Genomic DNA, 18,055 nt, shown 5'->3' on the forward strand with positions numbered 1-18,055 from the left:
CCGCTATGAGTGGCTCCTCAGAGCTCGGCGAGAGAAGCCCTACCTTGCCTGACCTGGGGACTCCATATATGGAGTCGATCCCATTCCACGCATGAAAGCTCATCATTGAGCGATATGGCACTTAATCCAGACATGGTCCAGAATTTTCGCATGATTATACTGCGGTAAAGTTTGAGTATACAGAAAGCTGTACGTCCATAATGCTACGAACTCGGTGATACAAGCTGGAAGCTGACCCCCCCCCGGTCTCTCCAAGGCTTTGACGAAAAGGAGGCGAGGAAACTGCGTTGACGACGATCGCATCGTTGCTGAGCTATTGTCTCTCCTCATATAGAGCCGGCTCCGTCCAATTATCCTCCCTCCACGATCTCCAGATAACTTAATTTGGCATCGCGAAAATGGATTGATAATCACCATACATGGCCAGCCTTAACACCCCGGAATGCCCTGTGATGAGTTCTCGCCCTTCGATGAGTTGTGGTAACTCGTCCTCCAGTGGACTGGCCATCCAGGGACATTCGCAACGACCCAGTCAAACCGATCCGTCAGCGGTCGAACAAGCAGCCCACGATTCCGTTATAGACCTGACAAATAGCGACTATGAAACTTGCGACGCTAATCGGGCGACCAAGCGCCAGAAGTTGGACCTAAGAATCGACGTACCAAATACACAGAGAGTGCCAAAGGCTCAATTTTCTCAAGCAGTTTCCACTCCTTTTGCTTTACAAGACACGGTGCCACCAATCCGGACAGGTAGACCCTTCTGGGATTTTGGTGAAGAAGTATCTGGATTCGGCTTTCAAGGAAGCTTAGAGTCCGAAATTCCGAACGATGAGCCCGAACAGCCCGACTCGCTGCCCCCATTGCCGGTGCGTCCGTGGAGATACGGACCTCAAGGGCACAGCTCCAGAGAAGAAACGCCCCGTGTTAATCAGAATGCGGGTGCCGAGGTGCAAACAACACCTTTCTGCATCGAAGTACCCGAGGCTGCCCCGACTTTCAACTCAGGCAGTAGGTTTAGTGTTCATCCACCAGCTGTTTGACCAAAACTAACTTCTCTCCTAGAACCTTTGGATTTCTATCCCTGGAAAGGAGGTCATCCGGAAGACTCGTTGACAGATCAGACCGCCAAACAAGGTTATTACGACCGTGTACAGGTCTCGCAGAACGAGAGTAATACTGCTAGACCGTCACTTTATGTCCAACTTAAACATCGTTCTGGGTTAAAGCTTCTATCATCCGTTTTTACTGCGGCAATCGACAAGCGACAATCTCACTGCAGAGTGACGGGATTTTCAACTTTCAAACCTCCTCCTCGTGTTACCCTCACTGATATCAAACGAGAAACTTGGCTCCGAGATTTGGCGAATCCTTCGGTCCCTCTTCGAAGGCTAAGCCGTACGATACCTCATGGAATCAGAGGAAGAATCCTTCTCGATCAATGTGTGAATAAGGCAATACCAATTGGTAGGGCTGTGTGGCTAGTAAAGTGTGTAGGTGCGAATGAGATTCGCGCTTTTAAAAGAAAGGGGACATCGGCAGCTATTACGCACAGCCTCGAGGTTAAATGGGTGCGAGATTGGAGCATCAATGTGCAACAGTTTATAGAGAGTGTCGTTACTGCGTGTGGAACACCAAATTGGGCGTCGACGATGTCATATGTGTAAGCTATACCCCCAAATTCAATTCTGAGCTGCATTAAGCTTATCGTTTAATTCTCTTGACCAGCATAAGATTCGCGGCACGACTGTTTCAGGAGCAGCTCCTCGATCAAGCGTTGTGCCTGGACTGGTTCCTTCAGTCACTAAGGACAGCGCCGATCGGAACCCTTCCCATATGGCTATCGATGCTTGGAGCTTACTGGACAAGTCTCGTTCGGTATCGAAAGAGAGGGCGTCCACTCGCAGAGTCTTTACTCGAGAAGCTGAAAACGGTATGATCTGTCATTTTCCCCCCAATAGGGCATTTCTGATGAACGGTCAAAGATCCTATCCCTCGAAGATTCCGGTCCCAAGAAACAGATTGCCGACCGTCTTTCGTGGTTGATAAAAACCTTCGCCGAATCACACCCGGCTTGTTTCGTCCTACCACTGACTTGGAGAACCTATAAAAGCACATTAACTACGTGTTTTTGCCTTCACCTTTCAGAAGACAACAGAAAAATGGGCGCATTGTCCAACAGGAACGAGAGAATTGTCAAAGCTGAAATATGTCGTCAAAGTGGCCGCCAATCACCAAGCCAGCGGGTTATCTGCTTGCTTGATTCCACCGATTCATTGAACGATATGGAGATACTTTCTTCAGGGTGTCTTAATCTGGATTTCGACCATGGAAATTTAATTATGAAGATTTTGGAATGGGTCTCAACAAGTTTTCGGCGCGGATCTGCTCGAGTATACGTGGCTGTGCGACTATTGCGGAAGTGGAGGAGATCTGGTATGGATACGGACAATTGCATTGTCAATTTTCTTCAGCAAAAAGCGGATACACCAGGGTTCTCGCCCGCGAATATCTATCACCTAGTTTGTGAGCTCGTCCGTTCGCAGTCTTTTGCGGTAGGCAAGTACCTGCAGTGGCTTATGGCCAGAGGCGCTGTGAGGAACGACGCGGTAAGTTATCCCTGGTCGGTAGTTGACAGCTTAGGCTAAGAATGTTTGGCAGCCAATGCACCCCACTGTACAGCTCCTCGCTCACCTCCCGCGTCGAAAACTCCCGAGCCATGTTTGGAACCTTCGAAATACCCTTCTTACGAAAGCAGGCTTCTTATTAAGCTCCGAAAACCAGCAAACACTAAACACCAAACGCTATATCCATCACCGACTGCCAGAGGTCATTATAAAGCCGATAGCTGGTGATCACGAAGGATTATTTTCTCCATCCGACCTCTCAAACCTCAACTGGACTATCAAATCTGAAATTGGGCATTGGATACGTGAGCACGTTTCTTTGCATCGCAAACGATATCTGAGGTATGGTGCCCTGCCTTTCTTACGATGCTTCATAAGCTTACCCTGGTTGTAAGAACTGCTCCAAATCATCACAATGCCTGCGCAATCGAAATCTCCGCTCTAACACCTGCTCAATTTTTTGAGATCAGAGACATCATTGAATGCCTCGGAGACTTGTCACTTTTGGCAGATATTTTGAAACATACCTCGAGTTCCGACAATATCATCGTACTGATATCCGTTGTGGACACCCTGAATTATTGTGCCGGCTCTTTCAAGGCCATAGGGGCTTTAAGCGATCTTTTCAAGAGCGCTTTGGCGGGTTACGCACACGTCAACAAGGCGGATGTTTCAATAATAGAGTTGATATCGTCTCTTCTTGAAGTTGGGATGAAGTTGCCAGGAGAAATCCCGGTAGTGGCAATGCTTCGCCGTGACCTTTCCCACTTTGATAAGAAGTTTACTGGAGCGGTTTCTTCCCCGGTTTCTGATCATACCGCAGAGTCAGTCAATATAGCCAGCCCGGCATTCTCTGAAGGTTTGCATCAGCTGCTCAATTCAGGAAGCGGCATGGATGAGCCAAACATGAATAAAATATTTGAAATGCTAAGTCGGAAGCTTAAGCAGTCGAAGGAGCCGAACGCTTCATCCCACGAGATCGCCAGACATCTATCCCAATTGCGAGTTCTTAACTCAGATGTTTTTGACAGATTAATGGTTAAATGGATTATCTCAACGCTGAAGTCTTCGCCACGACCACACCTTTTAACATTCCTCCCGCCTCTCATTGGAGTTGGCTGCGTCACGTTCGAAGCATTTTTTGCCCTTATCGACAGACTGTTGAAGTCTGATTCGCACCGACAATCAATACAAGACGTATCTGGGCTTCGCTATGAAATGATCAATCTACTCCGGAAGGAAATCTTTTATGAACTTGGCTCCGTCGATCTGGTGAGTCCCATTGCGTATTTATGAGTTCTCAGATTCCAATCTTTACTTGCATTACAGGTATCGTACCGCTTTAAAATTACCAGGGAAGAGTACATAACGCACCACGCGTATGACGCTCTAGGCCTCGTCAATGAAGCTTTGGCAGACGTCAACCCGGAAAGCACCTCCCATCCGCCGTTGGTGCCTCTGCTCTGCGAGTTGATCATTCAAAACTTGAATGCATTCGGGCCTGAGGGAGCCGGTCGGATCGTGGAAGAGTTCCCGAATTGCGTGGATATTATTCACCAGGCTTTAGACGTTCTTCTAGGGCTAAAAGCACAAGGTAATATTCATCCTCTTAAAAAGCTCGTTTTCCAGACATACTGACTCAGCCTGAATGTAGCTGGCGTGCAAAAAACACAAAGCGTAGTTGGGCTGATCGACGACCTTTCCCTCTCTTATTGCCTGGTTAAACTACGGCTGCTTCTCGACGCTAACCCGGATGGGGATGCTGCAAGAAGCAGCATTGTCGATTTGTTGTTTAGAACAGCAGAATCTGACATTCGTAACGGCGAACGTCGCTGGCTCGAAGTTTTGAATGTCTTGCCAGTCAGCGCCGCTCATCTGGTAAGACTCCTTCCAAGGACTATCCGCAAAGCTTTCCCCCTTCTCATCCCTCTGAAGATTAGGCAGCGCGCAGAACGTGAAATCCTGAGCCTTTCGCTCATTTCCAGCAGCTTAACGACCTTTTCCAGTGAAGAGGATGCATTAATTTATCTTTGCATAGTTGAAGAATTGTCGTACTCGATTCCGGACGAGTTTTCCCCGTCGTCGATGGGCGCTGATCTCGGTGACAAGATGTTTCTGCTTTTACAGAAAACGGTAGAACTCGCGAACGCCAAGAAAGGAACTGATCTGGAGTCTGGTGCAAGCTCCACCGCTTTAGGGGTCGCCGAACTCTCAATTGGCGTTTGGTTCTTTGTCCTACTTCGCCTAGTGGCTCTCCATCGTTCACTAGTCCCTCCAAACTGCGATTCAAGGACGGAAATTAATCATCAAACTCGACTTCTGGTCCAGATATGCTGCATTTCAAGGTCACCACTCTTTGCTCGCCGCTCAACTCAAAGTTTTATCTCGTCCATTTCGACCTTTACGAAATGCGATAGTCTCCTCCGCATGCTACCGAGCTCGTGGGCTAATTTACAGCTCCAAGCCCTTGATGTCTGCTCTACCCTGGTGGACACTCTCTCTGATGAAGCGCGATATGAATGTGCCCGCTTTTTGAGAGACAAGTGCCCAGCATTTCTTCATCCACAAAACGATGCACGTCTCCTATTTCTTTTCGGTCCTAGTATTGAAAGCCAATCGATTACAACCCACGGGAGCTCCCGAGCTTCTACAAGTACGCCGGTTACAAACCTCACACAACATGTACAATCTACCCCGCCCCCGAGCCAAAACACTCCGACACCCGGCATGGTAGAAGAGCCTAATTTATTTACAAATAAACTGCGTTTTCAACAAAACGGACGAATCACAGGCCCATATCCTCCGAAACCATGGGAAATACTAGGGGATGCAGCCCCTATTATAGGTATCAACGACACGCCTGTGAACTTGGCTTATTTTGGCACAAGACAATCTAAGCGGCTATGATCAGCATGATCATAGAAATCTCTCTCCATATATTTGATTATCACACTATATATATATATATATATATATATATATATATACTGTCTTATTTGTGCTACTAGTATCCCTGATCCTCCCCTTTTGATAATTCCGGTAATCTTGAGACGTTTTCTGATGGGCATTGGGTCACCATGAACTCTGGTTTTTGTCCAGGGAAAATCATAGATATCTGTTTATTTTGGTGCCTGGTTTTGATAAGTGGGTTCCTGGTTATGATGACATGGAATGAGTGACGTTTGCGTTGGAGAAAGAATTCAATACCCATCTCATTCATCGGCATCGCTTTGCATTGCATTTTTCGCTTTAGGTTCGGTTAGTAGCATAACTTCCTGTTAGTTGATAGGCGGACGTATTCCTGTATATACATGCTTGCTCTGAATGCATATACTCTGCATATAGCAACCACTAAAATTCATCAACTTAATCGAAATTCCTGTACTGGACCGTCTGGTGAATAAAATGCTCATCACCGCATCTCGTCTACGCCCTGCTTCAATTGCCGCTCTCGCGAGATGGATTTGGATATGGTCACGTGACCGACTGCTCTTTCCCCTGAGGTCACCGGCCTAGAGCTTTCGAATCTGGCGCAGTGAAGGGCTTGAATTTTTGCAGAGACCCAAGAAAGCAGCCAGAAGGCGTTGCTAGATATCTACATGTTCTATATTGATACGAGATTCCCTACATATGATTCCAACAGCGAAATGCCTCGCCCGCGGGCCAGGCTTTGTCAAGCGAACAGCGGACGAGTTAAGTCGCCTCTCAAAGCTCGGTACGTACAAGCTCCATAAAGCTCCCATCTATTCCATCTAGTGCCAGCCCCCTTTATTGGGGTTTGCGATATGGTCTTTCTACGGACTTCACTTGATGTCCGAACCGAGAATTGAAGCTAAATTCCAACTCTTCAGCATGGAATATGGAAACGCTTGAAGTTCCAACGAAACCTTTCTACCTCCTCAATTTTGAACATGAAGACGTCGTGAAAGGATGCAAAACTATAGCAGACCGTGCCGTAGGTGGCTACAGTACAGCAAGTTTAGATTACGTGCCCGCCGACCTGTCGACGAATTCCCCGGCCCACGCCCGATTCCATGGCACCATATCAACTAAACTACCCCCAAACTGGAGAATACAAAGGACGGGCTATGCCGCATTTCGTAATCAAGATCGGCGGTGGATATTTGGCGGACTATACTGGGACATGGATCCTTATGCTTTTCTAGCACTGAGAGTGAAATCCGATGGACGAAGGTATACGGTTAATGTACAGACCGATAGCATTGTGGAGACGGATATCCATCAGCATCGACTTTGGACGCATCATCATCGAATAGCTTCGCAGTCACGTCTATCGGACGGGCCTTTGGAGCCACTATCAGACGTTCCGCCGGCCCTTGCTGATTTTCCCTCTAGCGATACGATATCTACGTACACCACAACGCCCAATCCAGACTCGTCAGGTTGGGAAACAATATTTATTAAATGGAACGATTTTGTCCGGACAAACTATGGTAAGGTTGTTGAACCTCAGACCGGGATGGTGACGCAACGGGTTAAGTCCATCGGTATTGGGTTGACGGATCGCGTGGAGGGACCGTATGATTTGAGAATCCATCGTATGTGGGCAACGAATGGGCTGTCAAAGGAAGAGATGGATGAGGAGAGGAGGATCTGTGGTGCCAACGCTTTGGGCGCATCAACAACGGAGTCAAGAAAGGAAGCGCCTTCGCTCGTGGATGCCGAGGATAAGGGGCTGGATAGATTTCGGGATTTAAAAGGACTACAAAAGAAGGATGGAGGAGAATGAATGCGAAAAAACAATCGGCCATAAGTTTGCTTTTCAGGATATACTATGCTTATGTATTACTATGCATCGTGGTTGGGCGTTATAAGAATTAGGGTGGCTTTATTATGAATGCTTAGCAAGGGGTTTGTTGCCATCATCCAAAGCACATTTGCGGGAATCGAGATTACCAAATTATATGCTAACAGCTTTTGGTCAAACCAATTTAATATCACCGGCAAAATGTAAATGCAATTAACTATACACTTAAATGCAGATGCTACCCTAACCATAACCGAACTCTCTAATGATTGCGCCTTATACCCCCTTCGGACCATTCAGGCGAACATAAGCCTCCATTTAAACATGCAGCATTTTTAAACGTCCGATGGTTTCCCATACGAACTTCATGTACCTTATTCCCCAAATTACTCAGCCAAAGCGCTTTCCTCCAGAACAGACGGCATACCAGTCTCGAAGACGTCTCCTGTGATCCTCTCAAATGCCTCTTGGTACTTAAGTTCGGTTTTTCTCGCAATATCCGCTGGCATTGAGACACCCTGCTTTCCAGCCAAGCCGTTGGACGTTAGCCAGTCGCGCAGGAACTGCTTGTCAAAGCTCTCCTGGGAGCGACCAGGCTGGTATTTGCTGACTGGCCAAAATCGGGACGAATCTGGGGTCAATACTTCGTCGATAAGGACGATCTGGTCAGTCTCTACATCAAGGCCAAATTCAAATTTCGTGTCAGCGATGATAATGCCGTGGGAATAAGCATGGGCATATGCGACGTTGTAAAGAGTGACGGAGACGCTCTGGATTTGGTCGGCATATTTCTGGCCAATAAGTTTCCCAGCTGTTAACTGTCAGTATTGGATGAGGTGGTGCTTCAAAGGGGACCGCACCGTCTCTAGGATGGATATTGATATCATGATCTCCTTGGTCAGCTTTGGTGCTAGGAGTCCACAAAGCGGTCGGGAGGCGGCCACACTCAACCAGGCCTGTTGGCATAGATATACCATTCACAGTGCCAGATTCTTTGTATTCCTTCCATGCCGAGCCGGAAATGTATCCGCGCACAATTGATTCAATTGGAAAGACCTTGATCTTGCGCACAACCATACTTCTGTCCTGGTATTTTGGTCGAAGCTCCGTCGGGATCCCGTGTGGCAAATCAAGGCTGATAAAGTGCGTTTGGAGAGTCGGCAAAGCGGCTTTAAGGAATTTGAACCAGTAAGCAGAAATGAGGGTAAGAATAACTCCCTTGTTGGGAACACCCTGGACACATCGTGAGTCACATACTCATGGGCCGTTTTCGAGTTATCCAAAGGCATTCAAGCTCACATTATCCAGAATCACGTCGTAGGCAGAAATTCTATCTGAAGCCACAAAGAGAAGTGTCTCTTCGTCAATCTTATAGATCTCTCTAACTTTGCCTTGTGCAACCAAGGGGAAAATTTCCCCAAGGTTACTGGCCATGAAGGGTTCGGCATTCGATTGGCGGGTCATGGTGGTCTTATGCTGCAGAAGGGGGGCAAAAAGGGTGCAGCTTCTACTGGCGCGATGCAACTAAGAAAAGGACACGAGGACCGGTCAAAACAAGCGAAACGCTTTGGAATCGGACCTCAGGGTTGTAGAGGGAGTCGACAAAATATTAATGTTGGCGGGGGCGCAAGTCGCGGGGCAGCTGGAGAGTTTTGGAGTTCTGTGGTTCGTGATTTTTTCCACCGGCTTTTTCATCATACACACCACAAGCTTATCGTTCCCGACCAACCCTTGCTCTATCCGATATCTCCTAGAGTTCGATGTTTGCTTGAAGGTTCAATCGCTGTCTAGAACCAATCCATCAACTGACAGGTTCTGGGATCGAGAATCTTGACCTCAAGCTCAGAACGTGATATAATCCCATTTCTAAGTTTCGTGGCAACTTGAGATCTTTGTCTGAAAGCGTCGAAAATTGTCGTCAATATCTTCTCTGGAGCTTCGCGAGGAAGCATAACCAGTCCCGGGAAAGCCGCACGCTTTCAGAGATCAAGTCTGGGCCCGTGTTTGCGAAGTTAAATAATTTAGACACGGCTTGAATTATGCAATATCATCATGGCGCGCTATCTAACCCCTTCGAAACTCGCTCTGCTTGCTCTGGTCTCGATTTATTCCGAAGGCGTGGTTCCAAACTCGGCAATTGTCGCTTTGTTGTCCTTTTTTATGTCGCATCTACTTCCATTAGATTCTCAAGACTCGAAAAGCCGCATACTTGAAGGCGGCGCACATACCATATCAATCAAGGAATTCGAAGAAGTGACATCAAGTCTCACTTCGTCCATACCCGGCCGCACAGTATGGGATCTATTCCTAAAAAGATTATGGCAGCTCGATTGCCTCGATTCACTGGAGGAATTCTTCGGTTTGGTCTCCGATTTGGTAACCAAAACGCGCGAGGACCAATTGCGCGACCAGAACAATGGTATGGCCCCAGAGCCAGGCAAAATGCGATTTTCTCGGACATCCCCCCTGGGCATGTTCATACGGAGAGCGCAGCTGGAATATGCCAGGCTCCAATTCCACGATTCAGTAGCGCTGTGGCGTGCTTTCATCAGGTATAGAATGCCTACATATTATGCTTGGGCCAAGAGGAATCCAATGGACAGCCAAACTAAAGTAGATGTGAACCTCGTAGAGCTTGGCTTGGATGTGGATAGTCCTCTGGCAAAGGTTGTCTACGGGGATTTAGAAAACGATGAAGAAGACACCAAAGTCGCGCTGAGCACCAAGGACATGGAAAGACTATTGGAGTTTCAGGTTGAAGAAATGCAAAGTAACCAGTTTTACTCTCTTCATCATTACATGACATTATTTGTACTGATATTGGTCTAGGCAAAGGCACAAGGGTTACGGAGGAAATGCGGAAGAGGTTACGGCAGATGCTTGCCTCTGGCGTCGCTGTTCCGTCACTCTCCCATTATGTAAGGTAAGATATATGCAGATCAAAACCGCTGATTTTCGAGGAAGCTGCTAACATATGTGACAAAAGGTTCCTCGATTCCTGGAGAGCTGGGGATTACCCGTCCTCTTTTGACAATCTCCATCGATACTTCGACTATGCTATGCATAATCGGGATCGCGCCTGTTACCAATATGCATTACTAAATCTGGCCACTCTTCAAGCCGATTTTGGATGCCTTGGGGAAGCAGTCTCTGCTATGCAGGAGGCCATCTCCATAGCTCGGGAAACTCAGGATATGCACTGCTTGAATTATTGTATGAGCTGGCTGTATCATTGCCGAAAAGCATGGCCTAGTGCTGTGAGGGATGTTCAAAACACCGGAATGCTCGGAAGTGACAGAGAAGCACTGGCCTTTCTGCAAGCCAAAGCCCGGGAGAATGAGATGTGGGGTCTCCTGAGCACATCGATACTAGCGGAAGCAAAGCTTGAGTTATGTTATGTATGGGGTATACGGGGACGCCCTTTTTGAGTTGCATGCTGACCATATTTTCTTAGGGAGAAAGCATTAGTTCTGTCTTTGAACATGTCACGAAGGCAGCTCACCTAAATGCGACCCAAAATCTAAACCCATCGATGGCCCAATTGCTCGTGATACAAGCAGTATTATTCATGCGTCTTGGTAAGACAATGCTCAATCTAAGCGCCGTCAGAGTCTAATTCGCCCTCAAAAGGCGCCTCACATTTGGCGATGGCCATGTACGATGTATTCCGGGAATGCTACTCGGAAGATGCTATTTTTGACGACTACCTCAAAGCTACTTTCCGAAGTTCTCTTCTGGTAAATTTTCCTTGGAATGCGTTCTCACTTGGGGCTCTATAGATTGACATAGACCTAGCTATTTTTTAGCGGTAATCATAGCAAAGCTATGCAGCAACTGGAGGAAGTCGCGTCCAATGACTTCCATAGCCTTAAGAGTCAGCAAATCTGGACTTTCGCACATGGTCTCCTTAAACTAAGACAACAAATACGCCGGTATTTCTTGAACCAATCTTTGTCAACAGCGTCGATGGCTAACTGGCAGTAGGGATGACAAAGTGGCCGTGGAGCACCTTATTTCACAACTCCAAGCATGCGTACCAAGCGAACCGGACCAAGCAATCTCCTTATCTTTATTGCAGACAGAATTCTTTATAAGCAAAGGAGACTATAGTTCAGCGCTCAGGTCGATTGAGCAAGTAGCAAAATCAACCCAGCAGGGTAATTTCGACGTTTCTCTTCAAATCGGACTTTTGAACCTGAAAGCTCGCGTTTTTCAGAATACAGACCAGCCGGAGCGCGCCTTTTCTCTTGTGATGCGAGCCGCCAGCATAGCCTACCGAGCCCGAGTGCTTCCCGGTCTTTGGGAAGCCCTCGGAAACCTCGCCGTGATCCTGATCGCCTTCCAAGAATTCGATGCGGCTGCAGATATCTTAGAAAGCATCATGCCTCAGGTATTGGAGGGCGAGGACTGTATGTTGGCCGCCCGCACGTACTCCCTGCTGGCGGATGCAAACATGGGCCTGGCCGGACGAAACAAGCACGATGGGGTAAGACAAAAGGAACATATAGCAAGAGCATCGGAGTTCATCGACTGTGCGTTTGAAGGGTACTCAAAGGCTGAGGACGTGCGGGGCCAGTGCGAGATGACGTCGAAGAAAGCCACACTGATGCATCTCTCTGGTGATTTGGCGTTGGCGAATGACTACGCCGCCAGATATCTCGATCTCAAAAAAGCAGGATGACCTTGGCAGCGTCCTGTGGCTGAAACCGATTTTGCTTGTATCTAAAGTTAGAATGGCGTGTTCGGATGGGACGAGGCGGCACTTCAAACAGGAGAAAGCGGTGGCAGGTGAATTGTATGTAATACGATGTTGTAACCATTAAAAGAAGCCCTGCAGCCGCGATACAGGGATTCAGTGCTTGTCTTGCGGAGTAAGTTAGGAGTCCTTGGCAGGAAATTGCAGTGGAATCCGCCTCCTCGGGAGTGCCTCTTATCCCAGCATTTCCCGGTGCTGGCTCACGGATTCAAGATCTAGCACAGCAGAGGGCGCGTCACGCCGCCCGCCTGGCGAGTCGATGATGACGGCGGCGGTTGCTGGCGAAGTGCGATAGAGTTCCGTCGATGATGCCAAGACTCGACCCAGCCACTCAGCCGCCGCGATTAGTCAGCCAGCGACAGAGTTTTGGGCCGCCACCTTCCCGCTTTGGGACACCCTTGCCTCCCTGGGCAGCTGCGACCAACTTAAAAAGACGCCCAACCTTCTTCCTCCACCATCACCACTCATCGTCAGTCAACTTCATCTCCTCCACTCCGCTTCCCACGCAGTCCACAAGCAGCTTGCACAGGCAACAGCGCTTCTCCAAATCTTCTCTTTATCATATACCAACTTGTTAGAGCGGTTCGGCAAAACAGCTGAGTTTATGTCAATCGAAAACCTCAAGACCTTTGGTAAGTCATCCCCTCTCCCGCCACATCGCCCTCCTTGAGGACCCATCACAACACAGGGCTTGCTTGGTTGCGCACGTCGAATGAGACGCCGAAGACATCTTCGATAAGAAACATCAAAGCGTCTTCGTGCAGTCTTGCAGAATGAGAAGCCTTGTGTCGCGTGATGCCAATCTTTGAAGCTCCTGCCGCTTGAGCGGGGTAGTTGTGCGCAGTGGCTTGGATCGTCGAAACCCAACACGAAGGCTGACCATAACCCTTCTTGAACAGACCCCTTCGCCGAAGCTGACGAAGATACCGGCGATACAAAACAATCTCAAAATTATATCCACATACGGATACAACGTATGTACACTCTTGACTCTTGCTGCCCCTTTTTCTACCTTTGCTCGTTCGTATGGCGTCTTGGCTTGGCATGACAGGTAACTAACACGTCACTCAACCATAGAGCGCAATGGTCGTAAGACTCTGACCACTGTCCAAGGTCTCCCGAAAAAGTTCGACCAGAAAAAGATTCTCAAGGTCATCAAAAAGAAATTCGGTATGTTACATCCCCAGATGACACCAACTTCGTCGACGACGCCCACTGACTTAACCTGTCCTTATTTCAGCTTGCAATGGCACCATCGTGAATGATAGTGAGATGGGCGAAGTGATCCAGCTCCAGGGGGATCAGCGCAAAGATGTCCAAGAATTCTTGACCGACAAGAAAGAAGGACTTGAGCTTGACGCCAAGACCATCAAGGTCCACGGGTTCTAAGTCAAGGTTCGCGTTCCTCTCGTCGTCTTCCTGCCAGTCTACACTCAAGAAAGTCGGTATGACGTACCACTTCGTGACTTTCTTGATCGGTTTTTGATATGCTTTTACCGAAGCCGTAGACATGAGCTTTCTTCGAAGACATGCCGATTTATCTTTCTCGCGGCTTGCCAATATCAAACGCCACCACGGGAGGAAAGGTCCCATCATGGGTTGATGACGAGTAGCGACGTCGAATGGATAACCCATGATTGCATAGATTGATACTTTTATTGTTCCTGTCTTGGATGACGTTTCAGATGGTATGGTTTTTACAAACTGTTTCCTCCTATCTGTCCGTTATTCAGTGTGCAGGTGGTTGGGAGTAATCAGGTTGTTCTGGAATTGATGTGGTTCAGGGGGGGGTTTATCCTGTCATGCTCATCATGCAGATCACATTCTTGCCTTGCCGCATCCATTCTTTTTCTTGCAACTGTTGATATGACTTATGGCACACTCTTTAAGTACATCAGTTATGACCTAGCAATCAATGATATCTAATCTGTGCTGCCTATAATTCTACTTTAAATCTGCATTCCTCATTGTAGTAAAATTTATACAGGCTATACTTAACCAAGAGGAGCCCAAGGGGCATGTGTATTTAATCACTCTTAGAGAGGGTGCTACAAGGACAGAACCAGTGCCAACAGTTGGGGGATATCTCAAAGTCTTAAAACTCGGCTCCTCCCCCGTGAGGAAGAAAGAGCTAGAAACAAGAAACAAGCCGTACTCAAGAAATAAAATAAGAATAAAGACAAAAAGAAAAAGAAAACTCAAAGGCTGGCCATCGCAAGTTTAAACTCCAGGAGGGCCATTACGCAAGTGCTCAACAACAACCATCTTCTCGGCAACGATTCCCCAGACCTTTTTGCCCAGGATGAACAGGGGTATCTCCATCTCGTTTTCTCGAGATAAGTGGAGTTGTAGGAGGAGGGAGCACATGCTTATGAAGCTGGCAATGGAGAAGACGGAGAGAGATGCGGCGGTTTCTTTCTTGATATTGATTTTGCGTTGCGTGAGGTGGTAAAGAAGGGTTAGGATCTGTTCGAGGGGGAATGATTGGAGAAAGGTGCCCTTTATTAGCCTGATAGATGGGTGAGACGGAGGTGGAAGGGGCTGGGACGAACTGAAGTAATAGATATCCATGCTGGGAGGAGCAGACGCGGATCAGATGATGCGCCGGAGAGGTGGAGAATCCAGGATGTTAGATAGGCAAGGAGAGAGTTCGTGGTGAGGAGGCGAATGACGACGGCTGGAGGTGTGTAATTAAGAAGCCTACATTGGGTTGCTTGGTGAGTTTGCAAGTTGATGGGAGGATGCAGGGCCGGAAGCGAGTGTACGGGAGTGCACGCACCATCGAGACATCATGCAATCAGCAAAGAAATACGACAAATATGCGGAAGAAAAGCACTTAAAAGCAGAATGCCCCCCAAGTTAGCAAGTCTCCGGGATATGATAATCGAAGGAATTGAAGAACATACCCAGATAATTGCCAGTGCGACCTCTGTAACCCTGAATCTCCTATCGACGTCCCAATCCACCGAAGCTACCGTCGCTGTCCCCTTCATTATCGCCGCTGTCCATCCTCCCGTCCCGCTAACGCCGTCATGTTCCGGATTCCACAAACGCGGCTCAATTCTTAACAGCTCAGTCAGAAAAGTAAACGCACATCTGAGACCCCACCATGCCGCTGGTGCGATGCTTAGTGCTCGACAGACCAGTAGAGGGAGGTACCAGCGGCGATCAACGCCTAGTATCACGGCAACGCGGGGATGTAAGGGGTTGGTAGTTACGGTCTGCGGTGACGGAGTGCGTGGGGAGGCTTTGGAGGAGACACTGGACGGGGAAGGAGGAGGAAGAAAGTTGGGATCGAGGAGGCTGCTCAAAAGTGCTGAAGTGCTGCGGAGACGGGTTTCAGAGGAGGCGCCATGGCGAGAAGAGGAGGAAGAGGACGTGGCGTCTGGGGTGGAGGAAGCCAGTCTTGAGAGCTCTTCGCTTGCTTGCTGCTTGCAGAGTGGTTTCTGGTTGCTAACCGGGAGCGTATTGTATTTATTCGATCGAACAGGAGGCGAGTTCGGGATCCAAGTGCCGGAGCGACCAGGTCTCTAGCTCAGGGCGAGTTCAGGGACAACACAATTGAAACAACGTTAAACGTGACGATTTGGGGGATTGGGTTTCTCAAGCAGCTTGCGAATGATACGTGAACCTGCCAGCTGTTCAGATGGGAAAACAGGAAATTGAACACAGTACTCAGTGGATGCTTTTCGACTAGTTAACTAAGCCTCAAGGAGCGTCTGCAAGGTTATCACTTTTAATCTGAGACCAACAGTTCGCAGCGCTAATAGCAAGAATCGAGATTTACGAAGTTGTTTCTGTCCTGAGTCTACGAGGGTGAAATTGGCCCGGTTCGCTCGAAACGGAAATTCCAGCGGCGCGACCCGATATCAGGAGCCGTGGTGTTTGAGCCGCCTCAACCCGGAGAAAAATGAAGGCATTACCCACGTCATTCTCGCTTTCCATGACCATAAAGGTTACTGCTGTAGTCAATCGCGACGATGTCACTTGTCAACGGCGACTGACCTGGAAGCCTGGGAAGTAAACACGCTTCAAGGCGTTTGCCATGGTCGGTTCTCGACGCAACGGCATGTCATATTGAGGAAGCCCAACAGCATCGATACCGCCACGCGAGTCCTGCCCACGGTTCGATTTCGAAAAACCCCTTCTATCTCCGCCTGTCTCTCGCCTCGCTTCCCAGAGGTTCTTTAATAATTATCATTTAGATGAGAGCAATTAGTTAGCGCGAGAAACTTTCAAACGGTAAGGTGATGACTAAGAACTGTGGTACATCAAGCTAATTCCTAATATCGGCTAGTTAAGAATTTCGCTGTAATATTATTCCGAATTCCGAATACGCTGACATAATATCAACATTTTTGATATCGGCGAAGATGCGCAAGTCGAAAAGCAGCATCTTTGACGAGGGTAGCGACGCCCACGCCTTTGAGAAGGCTTGCCAGGAGGCCAATTGAATGAGAAGAGTGGCGATTGATTCCTATGCCTGCCGCAGCCATGAATTCCGCATTATACCTCCCCAGCCGCTCCCTCCTCTCGTCCCTTGCCGGCTCCGCAACATCCAGGATTTCCATTCCTTCACATTCCCTATACCAGCTGAGGCCCTTCTCCTCCTCCGGAAACCAATATGCGGCGAAAGGAACTTTTAAAGCTATAAAGCCCCGGATCCCGGCGCAGATGAGCATGAAAAACCGCGTCAAGGAGACTATGAGCAGTGCCAATCGAGACATGATACCAGACGACGTGGGATTGCTACCAGGAACATTTATTAGACCTGCATGGCGGAATCTGCCTTCGATATTCAAAGAACCCAAGTTGAGGTTAAGAATGGAGTGGATGTCGTTGAAGATGACCGTTGTGAACTTCATTAGGTATTGACGTTTTTGGGCTTTGAAGCTTCAAGTAATGAGCTGCTTTTGAGATATCAAGCTAATATTTGTGTGTTGGGTGAACTAGCATATTGTCATACTGCAGATTCATAAATAAGAAACTTCCGCTGAGGCTACGAGAGCGTAAGAGCCGAGCTCTTGAGCTACACAAACAGATGTATACTTCATTCGCAAAGTACATCTCCCTCGGCCCCCTTGTCTATTATTTTACTCCTGGTAACCTTATAACTGACGCCATATACAGCGGTGATATAACCTCTCTCAAAAAGACCTGCTGCCAGGGCATCTTCCAAAACTTCGCAGCCCGCATTTCCCGCCGTCCACGTACCTCTCCCCGACTCCTCTGGACGCTTCACTCATATAAGAAGTTCCCTTTCGCTCTCACATTCTCCGGCGCACAAGTCATTTCTGATCGTGCTGCAGCTCTTCCCGAAGCCAAAGGTTTCGGCATTCGGCAAACTGTGATCAGAATACAGAGCAAGCAGTCACTCATCACCCCAAGCTCTGGGGAAGAGCAGAACGCAGCGCAGCAGAGTGAGAAGCAACAGGATTGCGCAGAGTATGTCGTTCTGCAGAGATTCATGCTCAATGGGGAAGATGGAGATTGGAAGGTGTGGGGTTTGGCGGAAGAAACAACACCAGAGGATTTGGAGACGGACCCGATGTTTGCTCAGGGCTTGACCATGAAGGATCGGATCGAGATGTTGAGTATGAGATTTAAACAGTGATTTGTGCTCACGGGATCTCCGCTTTCCTTTATTGTCGAAGTTGTAAACTTCGGCTGGCATTGGAGTGCAATTGAGCCTTGAAAAAAAGAGTGCCTAAATGAATCGTTAGGTATGTCTCATGTATTATATATCTATTGTGTATACTTTGGAAATGATAGCAAGCGAACAGGAGACAATTTATGAAAGTCTTCAGCCGCCCTTGTGGCCTAATGATCAACCCCCATCAACTGCTGCACTTGGTAAGATATATGTAAATAATTCCTACATCGGTAGGTGTTAAATGAGTTTTA

The 18,055-nt window shown here is 48.1% G+C and overlaps 7 protein-coding genes across 8 annotated transcripts; 5 read left to right on the forward strand and 2 right to left on the reverse strand.

The window, feature by feature from the left end:
- Window positions 1–246: 246 nt before the first annotated feature.
- Window positions 247–5,534, forward strand: SRB8 (RNA polymerase II mediator complex subunit; the record flags this gene model as incomplete). Its single annotated transcript, XM_066124764.1, has 8 exons — window positions 247–1,011; window positions 1,066–1,663; window positions 1,729–1,933; window positions 1,986–2,609; window positions 2,662–2,969; window positions 3,023–3,899; window positions 3,957–4,221; window positions 4,282–5,534. Exons 1-8 carry the CDS (start codon window positions 420–422, stop codon window positions 5,532–5,534), a joined length of 4,722 nt encoding a protein of 1,573 aa, XP_065980845.1. The 5' UTR covers window positions 247–419.
- Window positions 5,535–6,161: 627 nt separating this feature from the next.
- Window positions 6,162–7,556, forward strand: D8B26_005254 (uncharacterized protein). Its single transcript, XM_003066528.2, has 2 exons — window positions 6,162–6,342; window positions 6,479–7,556. Exons 1-2 carry the CDS (start codon window positions 6,258–6,260, stop codon window positions 7,375–7,377), a joined length of 984 nt encoding a protein of 327 aa, XP_003066574.1. The 5' UTR covers window positions 6,162–6,257; the 3' UTR covers window positions 7,378–7,556.
- A 29-nt stretch (window positions 7,557–7,585) lies between these two features.
- On the reverse strand, window positions 7,586–8,979 carry ADE1 (Bifunctional purine biosynthetic protein ade1). Its single transcript, XM_003066527.2, has 3 exons — window positions 8,695–8,979; window positions 8,256–8,628; window positions 7,586–8,206 (listed from the first exon to the last, which is right to left on the reverse strand). Exons 1-3 carry the CDS (start codon window positions 8,857–8,859, stop codon window positions 7,782–7,784), a joined length of 963 nt encoding a protein of 320 aa, XP_003066573.1. The 5' UTR covers window positions 8,860–8,979; the 3' UTR covers window positions 7,586–7,781.
- A 468-nt stretch (window positions 8,980–9,447) lies between these two features.
- On the forward strand, window positions 9,448–12,346 carry APC5 (anaphase promoting complex subunit 5; the record flags this gene model as incomplete). Its single annotated transcript, XM_003066526.2, has 7 exons — window positions 9,448–10,165; window positions 10,225–10,318; window positions 10,382–10,793; window positions 10,850–10,973; window positions 11,026–11,132; window positions 11,191–11,327; window positions 11,380–12,346. 7 exons carry the CDS (start codon window positions 9,448–9,450, stop codon window positions 12,074–12,076), a joined length of 2,289 nt encoding a protein of 762 aa, XP_003066572.1. The 3' UTR covers window positions 12,077–12,346.
- Window positions 12,347–12,548: 202 nt separating this feature from the next.
- On the forward strand, window positions 12,549–14,090 carry SUI1_1 (Eukaryotic translation initiation factor eIF-1). Of its 2 annotated transcripts, XM_066124765.1 has the most exons (5): window positions 12,582–12,783; window positions 13,051–13,125; window positions 13,229–13,321; window positions 13,392–13,546; window positions 13,660–14,090. In XM_066124765.1, exons 1-4 carry the CDS (start codon window positions 12,756–12,758, stop codon window positions 13,538–13,540), a joined length of 345 nt encoding a protein of 114 aa, XP_065980846.1. In that variant the 5' UTR covers window positions 12,582–12,755; the 3' UTR covers window positions 13,541–13,546; window positions 13,660–14,090. The 2 variants fall into 2 exon arrangements, with proteins under 2 accessions (XP_003066571.1, XP_065980846.1); XM_003066525.2 differs by having other exon boundaries at window positions 12,549–12,783; window positions 13,392–14,090.
- Window positions 14,091–14,371: 281 nt separating this feature from the next.
- Window positions 14,372–16,222, reverse strand: D8B26_005258 (uncharacterized protein; the record flags this gene model as incomplete). Its single annotated transcript, XM_003066524.2, has 5 exons — window positions 14,372–14,617; window positions 14,704–14,851; window positions 14,931–14,986; window positions 15,058–15,681; window positions 16,157–16,222. 5 exons carry the CDS (start codon window positions 16,220–16,222, stop codon window positions 14,372–14,374), a joined length of 1,140 nt encoding a protein of 379 aa, XP_003066570.2.
- A 325-nt stretch (window positions 16,223–16,547) lies between these two features.
- Window positions 16,548–17,986, forward strand: D8B26_005259 (uncharacterized protein). Its single transcript, XM_066124766.1, has 3 exons — window positions 16,548–17,019; window positions 17,105–17,212; window positions 17,282–17,986. The coding sequence occupies exons 1-3, from the start codon at window positions 16,631–16,633 to the stop codon at window positions 17,763–17,765; spliced, it is 981 nt and encodes a 326-aa protein (XP_065980847.1). The 5' UTR covers window positions 16,548–16,630; the 3' UTR covers window positions 17,766–17,986.
- The last annotated feature ends 69 nt before the right edge of the window (window positions 17,987–18,055 follow it).

Source organism: Coccidioides posadasii, chromosome 3 (genome assembly GCF_018416015.2).
Source record: "Coccidioides posadasii str. Silveira chromosome 3, complete sequence".
Lineage (NCBI taxonomy): Eukaryota > Fungi > Ascomycota > Eurotiomycetes > Onygenales > Onygenaceae > Coccidioides > Coccidioides posadasii.

What these genes read in the sequence shown, in the direction of transcription:
- D8B26_005254 (XM_003066528.2), top strand. Translation starts at nt 6,258, where the DNA reads ATGATTCCAACAGCGAAATGCCTCGCCCGCGGGCCAGGCTTTGTCAAG. An exon ending in AAGTCGCCTCTCAAAGCTCG is followed by an intron (nt 6,343 to 6,478) that starts GTACGTACAAGC and finishes CCAACTCTTCAG; the next exon opens with CATGGAATATGGAAACGCTT.
- ADE1 (XM_003066527.2), bottom strand. Translation starts at nt 8,859, where the DNA reads ATGACCCGCCAATCGAATGCCGAACCCTTCATGGCCAGTAACCTTGGG. An exon ending in ACGACGTGATTCTGGATAAT is followed by an intron (nt 8,629 to 8,694) that starts GTGAGCTTGAAT and finishes CGATGTGTCCAG; the next exon opens with GGTGTTCCCAACAAGGGAGT. An exon ending in CAATATCCATCCTAGAGACG is followed by an intron (nt 8,207 to 8,255) that starts GTGCGGTCCCCT and finishes GACAGTTAACAG; the next exon opens with CTGGGAAACTTATTGGCCAG.
- SUI1_1 (XM_003066525.2), top strand. Translation starts at nt 12,756, where the DNA reads ATGTCAATCGAAAACCTCAAGACCTTTG. An exon ending in CGAAAACCTCAAGACCTTTG is followed by an intron (nt 12,784 to 13,050) that starts GTAAGTCATCCC and finishes CTTCTTGAACAG; the next exon opens with ACCCCTTCGCCGAAGCTGAC. An exon ending in TATCCACATACGGATACAAC is followed by an intron (nt 13,126 to 13,228) that starts GTATGTACACTC and finishes ACTCAACCATAG; the next exon opens with AGCGCAATGGTCGTAAGACT.
- D8B26_005259 (XM_066124766.1), top strand. Translation starts at nt 16,631, where the DNA reads ATGCCTGCCGCAGCCATGAATTCCGCATTATACCTCCCCAGCCGCTCC. An exon ending in ACCGTTGTGAACTTCATTAG is followed by an intron (nt 17,020 to 17,104) that starts GTATTGACGTTT and finishes TGGGTGAACTAG; the next exon opens with CATATTGTCATACTGCAGAT. An exon ending in ATGTATACTTCATTCGCAAA is followed by an intron (nt 17,213 to 17,281) that starts GTACATCTCCCT and finishes CGCCATATACAG; the next exon opens with CGGTGATATAACCTCTCTCA.